Source organism: Buceros rhinoceros, unplaced genomic scaffold, assembly GCF_000710305.1.
Source record: "Buceros rhinoceros silvestris isolate BGI_N320 unplaced genomic scaffold, ASM71030v1 scaffold24072, whole genome shotgun sequence".
Lineage (NCBI taxonomy): Eukaryota > Metazoa > Chordata > Aves > Bucerotiformes > Bucerotidae > Buceros > Buceros rhinoceros.
The window spans coordinates 36169-44958 of NW_010398647.1; the positions used below are offsets into that span (position 1 = coordinate 36169).

Here is an 8790-nt window from a genome sequence, read left to right on the forward strand (position 1 = left end):
AGCAGATTGTCATTAGCTTTCATGGCAGAAAACTGCACATCCACTTTAATTACACCCGACCAACTGTACTGGTTAGCATCACAAATGACTGCTCTTATTCACAGTGTTTAAAAATCGGAAGTAGTTGCCTCAGGAGCCTCTATGAAAATCTGTCAGACCTAATCCCTCTGTACACGAGAGCATAATTAGAAAAGCACATGTCTCAACATTACCTCGGAAATCTCGCAGATACATAAACCTCCATAGAAGTTGGTCATTTGAAGCTGTGTAAAGGTCACGGCAAACAGCAGAGAGAGAGATAAGTGAACGGACATCCAGAAGTCTGAAAATCCGAAGCTTGAGCTCAAGAGGAAGGACCACTAACCCAAACACATCTGGCAAGTTCAGAGCTACAAAGTGGAGAAAATAGAAGCATTACCTAAGTGGTGCAGAGTTTAACTCTAAAGACTTTAAAAGAAAGAAAGGACATTACAGTCTGTCCCTTAAATCACTTCCCTTTCATGCCTGAGTTGCACCACTTTTCTCGGAAAGTACCGTGACGTGACTTCTTAGAGGCGCAAGAGATCTGTTTTATAAGTATGTTTACTGAGAGCACAAAATAGGGCAAATGGCACTTTATACTGACCACTACTGGCCACTGCAAGCCTAAGAAACATTCCACACACCTAACTATGTTTACAGGCTACAGAACAAAGAAATAAGAAAAAAAGACCTGCCCAATTTCATGAGCCAAAAAAGAAAAAACCCACAACCCACATTAAAGACAAAGCACACGATCCACATAAAACCTTCCTGCAATGAAGTCTACAGGGAATTCCTTTGAATAGTCTTCAGAATACAAAGACGAGACCTTTTATGGCAATACCTATGCAGAGGAAGCCTGGCTTCCTCCTGCTCCACAAACACCAGCTTCAGTTACTTCCTACCGCCCTTTCCAAGCCCTCAATGACCAGCTACTGAGATCATTCTTGTGGTTAGACTTACAAACATGATGCCATATAATTTTTTCTGCTTTGACAAAGAAATGGACCAAAACTACAATACTACTGCCACAAAATTATTGTGGTGTGATTTTCTCATTACTAAGTGTGGAGAACAGCCACACCACTTCAGTCTCTTAAGTGAGACTAGAGCAATCAAAAATTAAAACCAAGAAATTATCATGATATTCACATTTTCTGAGATACAAAGATTAATAGAACTATTTTAGAATGTGTAAATTACTTTATGCTTACTCTGAACAGCTATTTCTAACACTTTTCCTACAAGGCTTCAGATAGACCTCCTTCCTTCCATCCTCAGAAATGAAGTACCATCTCCAATTGTAAATATTTTCTCTCACCTTGTCGGGCAGCAGCCAGAAGAGAGTAAACCAGCTGGTCTTTAAAGAGACGGGATAATTTCGGAAGGTCTTTGTAAACACCTGCAACCTTTTCTATCAAAGAAGAGCAGTAAAAAGCTTAGCTTCAGGAGGTTATAATGCAAAAACTATAAAAGAGCAGAAGAATTATGGTTTTCTTATAAGCAGAACTGTAATCTTGACAGGAGCAGCTCTACCGCTACAGTGCAACAATCATGCGATAAGGAATTAGTCAGCAAACTACGGACCTTGGCCTTAAAGAGCATCATTAAGAAATACTTGAGTTCTTCAGAAACAAACTGACTCTCAAGCTGTCTGGCAGAGCTTCCTTTGCCAGATTTCAAAGCTCATGTGTAACATGCACCAATGCTGTAAATGCCTGCAATAGTAAATTTTCTGACAGGAACGTTACTCCAATCTGTTCTCTGAAGAAAGAGGAGCCAGAAGACTCTGTTACATTGGACATAATTCAGTGCCCAGTTATTTCTTCTAAAGCCTTTTGACTATACTTGTATATCAGTGTATGGGGCTACCCAGGACACAGTGTAGGACCCTGAGAGAGTCTCAACTGCCAACAATGCAGTTCATCTACTTCGGCGACTGAAAGTCTAGTCAGGTCTGTGCTTACAAGAATCCGCATCTACCTGCCACCCTCTCCTCCCCGACCTTAGTTTTCCCCCCTGATTTTGGCATTCTGGAGGCAGTTATGTGGTGAGCACATTTTCTGACAAAAAGAATACAACCATTATGGTGCCACAACAGCGTAGGTATTATCAGCCTCTGAAGTCCGGTACTGCCAGGCAGAAAGAGAGTATAAGCCAGTACTGCTGCCCCAGAGAGACTCACACACATGCTTAAGACCTCATAAATAGCAGGCACATGGGTCCCAAGGATGACTCGGGCTTTGCAAGGTTCTTACATAATTAATCCAGTTACATTCAAGTTGTTTCAACAGCAAAATGTGAGTACATGGCCACACTCTCAATTCCTTTTACCACAAAGCTGTAACTCACCTAAATGGCAACTACATTTTCATTCTTTTTGCTATTCTTTACCTATTTGGACCTCTACTGAGGTATTTCCTTACTCACTGCATGACTTCCTCACTTTTCAGTTTACTACTAAAAATATCATAGCTCAGTCATACCTGGTTCCTGAAAACAAATGAAGGATGCTGGCAATAGCTGTATTCTCTTAACACCTTTAATCTCTTTGTTGATTTTTAATGTTGCTGCAAATATAAAAAAAAAAAGGTATTTAAAAATCTAAAACACTTTGAGACGTAACAAAGATCACCTCATTGCTGCCTTACCCTTCAGAGGTGTTTTACCTTCTTCCCTTACCAGATTCTCTCAAGGAAAATACCCAGCTATACCAAGCAGCTAGACAACAATTTCAGAAAAATAAAATGGAACTTAAAACAGCAGGGAATAAACAAAGATCTTGGTGACAAAAACCAAGCACTGCCTTCAACAATTCTGTAACATGGAAAGAGATGTAACACAGCTAAGAGAGGCATACAGAGAGCCTTTATTTTAACCCAGTCATTAAAGAAATATTGACTACAGAAAGACTCAAAAAGCTTACTATATGACACTATGACAGATATAACACTGTCCTAAACCTAATCTTAACCTGACTTGGTTAAAACATTTTATCAAAATGCGTACATGTTCTGAGAAAACACAGGTGCTTATGCAAACTGGTATAATCAGTTACAAGTTTAAGAAAAAAAAATTAAAATTTTAATCAAAGATATCTTGAAACTAGAATCAAGTCCGAATTTAATACTGGTTCTGCAAAAAATGTAGAATTGCTCAAATGCTAAATACAATACAAAAAAAAAACCTCACCACAAAAAAAAACCCAAACCAAAAGACAAATAAAAAAACCACACCAAGTAATACAGAAGTTTCTTCAAAAAAATCAGACTTCCCTAAATTTTCTGGACTGAATGGCTTAAACTAGATACAACTTTTGAGACCACAGCTAAACTGTTGGTGTGCTGCAGGAAAGATTATACATTAAAGCTAAAGAATATATATTTGGAAGTTGTTTCTTCTTGGAAAGAACATAAGACAAAATATCGTAGCGGGAGCAAATCTACCTCTTTTAGTGTCTGGCAATATACACCAAAGGTCCTACAAAATGAGACAAGAAAGAGATTTCTACAACAATGCAATGAAAAGGCCAGCTCAAGCCCCTAAGGACCAATCTGTTACCGTCAGAGAGAGAGAAACAGTTAACAAGGAGACAGGAAATGCCACAAATACTCAGCATCAGGAAGTGGCATCTTTTGGCCTCAGCAAGCTGAATAATCAAGGTGCAGTTCTAAACAGAGTGCACAAAAGCACCTTTAGGTTTTCAAAGTGCACAAAAGCACCTTTAGGTTTTCTCTTGCTCGGCAATGGTGATATTTAGCAATGTGCATCCAGGATAAACACTTGAATAACTTACCGTTAATAGCAACAAGATCTCCCAAAGGCACACAAGTCAAACCAGCAGAACCTTCTTCGCAAAGGGGATGTGTGTACTGTAGCTTATAAACACCATTCCCTCTCCACTTCTCTGGCATAGACACTGCCTTGGCTTCTGTCCCCTAAAAATACACAGAGGTAACACTCCCATACTTTAGCAAAGTACCAAGACTAAAGAGGTGGAAAAAAAAGATAATTAAAAGTAAGGAACTGCCAGAACGCTGCTTGCAATTCAAATCTTAGTTTAGTCCCAATCCACTTTATGACACAGACTATATACTGTTTTCCCCAAGCCTAACAGCAAATCTAAGGAGAAGTTAATTTTTGGTCCTATCCCAGTTTGACAAGGAAGGCTGTTTAGTGAGCAGACACACACCTACTTCTTTGAGACACATACTTCATTCTGACAACTCCTGCATATCCGTTAATTTATTGCATGAAGAACATGTTGTTGCAGCTTTTCTGTGAACTTATGAGGTCTGACAGGGCTTGGAGAATCACAGCTTGAAATCTACTCGAAAATCTGAGTGGACTAACAACTTTTCCTTTCAATTTCAGCATGAAAAGGCTCAGATGGAATCCCACAGTTGGACACTACATAATCACAATTACAAGTAGACTCTCTCTCTCTCCTCTTAAATCTGCAATCATCTTTCTTACTTCCAAGCCTACTGATTGACATAAACAAACTTTCTTCCCAGTGGCAAATGTATTCTTCAGACATTTCAGGTTATAGAAATGCAATTAACTTAGATTTATTAAACTGGTATTGGTTAACCAGACACCTAAAGTGACCCATGCTTTTTTAGCCTCACCACAAGAAAAAACATGAGAATTTTAACACTTTCCCTGAAAATCTTTTTTTTTTGCATGTTTAGACACATATTAGTAAACACACAATGCAAGTCTGAAAATCTAAAGCTAAAGTGAATTCATATACTGTACAGAAGTACTGCCACAGGCGCTTAACTATGAGTTAGATACTTCTGTAGGTTAGCAGAACCAAACCCTAACTGAACTCAGCTGAAGTTAATATGGAACTGGAGACGATATTTTTGCAGACCTAGACTCTGCCAACAACCCTTTGAACAGGATACCACTGAGATGATACTGCTGCTTAAGGCAGTGCTTCAGATAAGTGCTACAACCTAAGAATATCTACACAAGTTCAACAGCATAAAGCAGAAACAGGAGGTTATCAGCTGGGTCCCAGTGAGGCTGAGGATTGAAAGAAACAGGAGGACAAGCCTCTTTCCTCACACCTAAAAGCTGCTCTAGTCTTTAGCCTTAAGGCTTACTGGTCAGGCAAATTAGAGAAGTTGATACTTCAGCAGACCCTGCTGCTGACTGACATGTACAAAGCCAGAAGTGGATCTTCAGATGTACATCTTGTATCGCACATTCCCACAGCTTTTTCACACTGACCAAGAAATTTCCTGATTGGTTGTGCACCTACCTGAGGTACATAGCCTGTCTCCATCATAAGAAGATGTACTAGAACAATCAAGGCATCAGTGGCACTGGTACACTCAGCAGAAAGGTAGAGCATCTCTAAGGAATGTGGTATTTCACCATCAGCAGCTTCACTGCACAGCATGGGTTCGGAGGGATAGGAACCTGTATCTGCTTCCAGGTCAACATCTTCTGGTACTAATCCAGAAGGAAATTCTAGGCTGGATCCTGCCTTCAAGGAAAAGCAAAACATACCTTTGTTCAGAAAATTACACCTCTATATACACCAATATTATTCATCTGCTTATCTCAGTCCTCACAGGCACCAAGTCTACTCTGCTGATTTCTCATTCAAGTTTTACAGATTTATTACATCCTCGTTTTCTAGCAACCCAGCTGGAGACTGGAATTATACACATAGCCTCTGTATTTTTTATATATTTATAATGCAAGCCCTTCCTAAAAGAGTCTGTCATATCATTGCATATACTACTTGAAGACAAAGTGATAATATAATATATTAAACCTTCATCAGTTTTCACATCACGCACAGGAATAATTTACTCACTGTAATACCATCATTTATGTAAATATGGCCAACATGCATGGCAAGAAACCAAAACAATAACTTAGACTGCTTAGAAACACAACAAGCCTGAACAGCTGGGGAAAAAAAATAAGCATTAATGGACTATATCTGCTGACACTTGAAAGAGCACTGTCATTTTACTATTACTTCCCTTCCTCCACCAAAATACACCTTATTATTGTTATCTGATAAAACTACCCACAGAAAAGTAGCAAATGTAAACTATCAGCACATTTATCTAAGGAAATGGTCAGAAAAGGTGGAAAAAAAAAAAAAGAGTCTAAAGGAGCTGCAGCTTCTTCTGCCCCACACCTGCGCCCAATGGCATATGACACCTTATGTCTGTATGAGGCTGGCATGGCCATCCACCTGCGGAACTTCCCTTCTCTCATTAACAGCAATGGACATAGCTCCAGTTAAACATAGGTTTTCAGATTTCTAGAGCTCTTCTACAATGACACTTAGCTGCTTAAAGTTTTCCTGCCATCTTTCACCACAGTTTTGGAGGAAGATGTTTCCTCTTGCCTTTGAATATTCCGTAAATATGAAACAAATACTTCTGTACAGCTAACTGTGGTCTGACCGACAGACATAAGGTGCTTGCACACCCACAGTACCATGTATGGATTACTGCTCCTGACTCAACAGGACAGGCAATGGGACAACCTGACAAGAATCAATGGGACAACGGTCCAACCACATTTTCTTCCATTTCTTAAAACTCATTTTATCCTAAATCTTGATTTTCATACATTAAAACAATATTTTTAAAATACCTCATCTAAAGGTTGTATTAAAGGAACATTTTGTATCTGAAATTCATCATAAAACAAGAAAAAACTACTTGCTTTGAAAGAATGTTGGAAGACAATTTCCTTCCAGCTTCTCAAGCTCCTGCCTAAAGCAGACAGGACTGTATAACAAGATAGACTGTGACACTAGGCTGTACCTGCCGAGTCTTGTCTAGGGACACCACGCATCACAACACCCAGCAGCTGGTGGGAGCTATGACCCGTTTAACTGTTTTATATACTGTCATATGGGAAACAAACCACTCTGTAATATGAAAAAATGTGCCCATTAGCTGCATAAAGCACACAGGGTCATACCGACATACACCTACAAAGCATAAGGCAGGAGCTATGCCAGCCACACAGCCTCCAGGCACAGACAGACCTGTGTCACTCTAGGGCAGTCCGTGTGAATCACAGGGAACTGTTCTAACCCATTAGAAAGGAATCACACACTCTTCTTGCGAGCAGTATTTCCAACAGATGGTGCCTGTTGCATGTGTTCAATACCCAGAACCAGTTTCCTTGAAAAAGACAGCAGTGAGGCAGGTAACAAACACACTCCTATCTTCCTTATTGAAAGTGCATATTCCAGCAAAAACATTAAATCCCACAAAAATGTCAGACCTGAAACATCTGAGGGTCTCTGGACTAGCTGCTGTGTCACAGCTAATATACAATAAATAGAGACAAATTTCCATCCAAATAACTGGTTACATATCAGACAAGTATAAGGACCCAAATATTCTGAAGAAATTCTCTACTATGTAGTACAGCAACTAACACAAGAAGATACCTTCTTTTTTTGCCTTGACAAATTCTCATGCACTTACCCTCTCACCACTCTTTTGAACTTCCACCTGAGCTTTCTCATTGTCAGATTTCTCCTTCTGCCCTTCTTTTTTAGGACTATTGGCCTGACTTTTGCTGGGGATCGAGGTGGATGACTCATGACCATTCTGAAGTGGGGGAGAAGTAGAAGAAGGAGGAGGTAGGTTGGGTTGTCCATCTTCTTCTTCTAGTAATAAGCATATCAAATCACCAGAAACAATCCCATATGAAGCTAAGGTCTTCTGATCTTCTGTGAGAGCATCTTTTCTGTTCAGTGTTATTGAAAACTTGGTATCGGAACTGCAAAACAGAAAAAAAAAAAGGAAATATGGTTGGCTGCAGCTAGGTAACAGTACCCAGAAATACAGTTAGGAAGTGCATACTGTAATAGTATTATGTTGTGGGGTTTAATCCATTAATAATTAGCTATATATTAAAGGAAGAGTGAGGAAAAAATATGGTATGAAATTATTTCCCCCATGTTTCTTTCCAAGTACAATTCAAGTAGCCGTAGTTGGTAATAACTTCATTTACAGTCATTGCTCATAAAACAGTTATGAAGGAAAGCAAACAAGTGCCCTCCAAATTAGGAGATATCACACCTAGTGAAACAAGCTTTAAACTGCTAGCTGAGATTATTTAAGAACAAGACAGTGCTGCAAACTCAACCATCGTGCTCCCTGTAAAGCACAGCATTCACTTCAGAAGATCAGCAGATGCCCTACAGCAAACTGTAGTTTGCAACACTAGTTGGAAATGAGGGTAATAAGAAAAGATGTCTCAGGACAAGCACCTACAGAAAAAGCCTAAGTAGAAATGCATCTGGTTAGCACTGAAGAAGCTACCCAGTATCGGCTATAAAACACACTCAGTGTGGCAAGACAAGTAGCAACTTCAAATTTCTCCTGCCCACGCTGCTATGCAGTGCAGTGGGATGCTAGTAAACGTTGTTTGTGAACACAAACCCTTCAGCCACCATGAAAAAACGAGCTCCTCATGTAGGCCTTTCTTAAATGCATTTTGCTGACTTTACGCTCCTACAAAGGCTGCAGTCAGTTCTTCATAGATAGTTTTGAAATTTCACCCAGGGATTCTCTAAGACTGAAAACCTAAAAAAACTAACAACCTACAAAAAGGTTTTGTAACGTAAAGGCCACACGGAAATTTAACTCAGCTCTGAGCTGTAACCTGTATTTCACAGCTGAGCATTTCCTAAAGCAATTTTAGTTTCCTGCTCTGTAGGGAACAGCCGGAAAGCGAAACTCCTTAGAAGGACCTGCCGCCCTACCG

The 8790-nt window shown here is 39.6% G+C and overlaps 1 protein-coding gene across 1 annotated transcript in view; it reads right to left on the reverse strand.

Annotated features, from left to right (window-relative positions):
• Positions 1-8479, reverse strand: part of FBXO7 (F-box protein 7) — a 10162-nt gene extending 1683 nt beyond the window's left edge. The window contains exons 1-7 of the mRNA XM_010131187.1: positions 8466-8479; positions 7503-7800; positions 5294-5521; positions 3818-3959; positions 2508-2591; positions 1343-1435; positions 213-389 (exon numbers count right to left, since the gene is read on the reverse strand). Of these exons, the coding sequence (XP_010129489.1) occupies positions 213-389; positions 1343-1435; positions 2508-2591; positions 3818-3959; positions 5294-5521; positions 7503-7800; positions 8466-8479 (1036 nt within the window). The remainder of the gene's footprint in view (positions 1-212; positions 390-1342; positions 1436-2507; positions 2592-3817; positions 3960-5293; positions 5522-7502; positions 7801-8465) is intronic.
• Between the last annotated feature and the right edge of the window lie 311 nt (positions 8480-8790).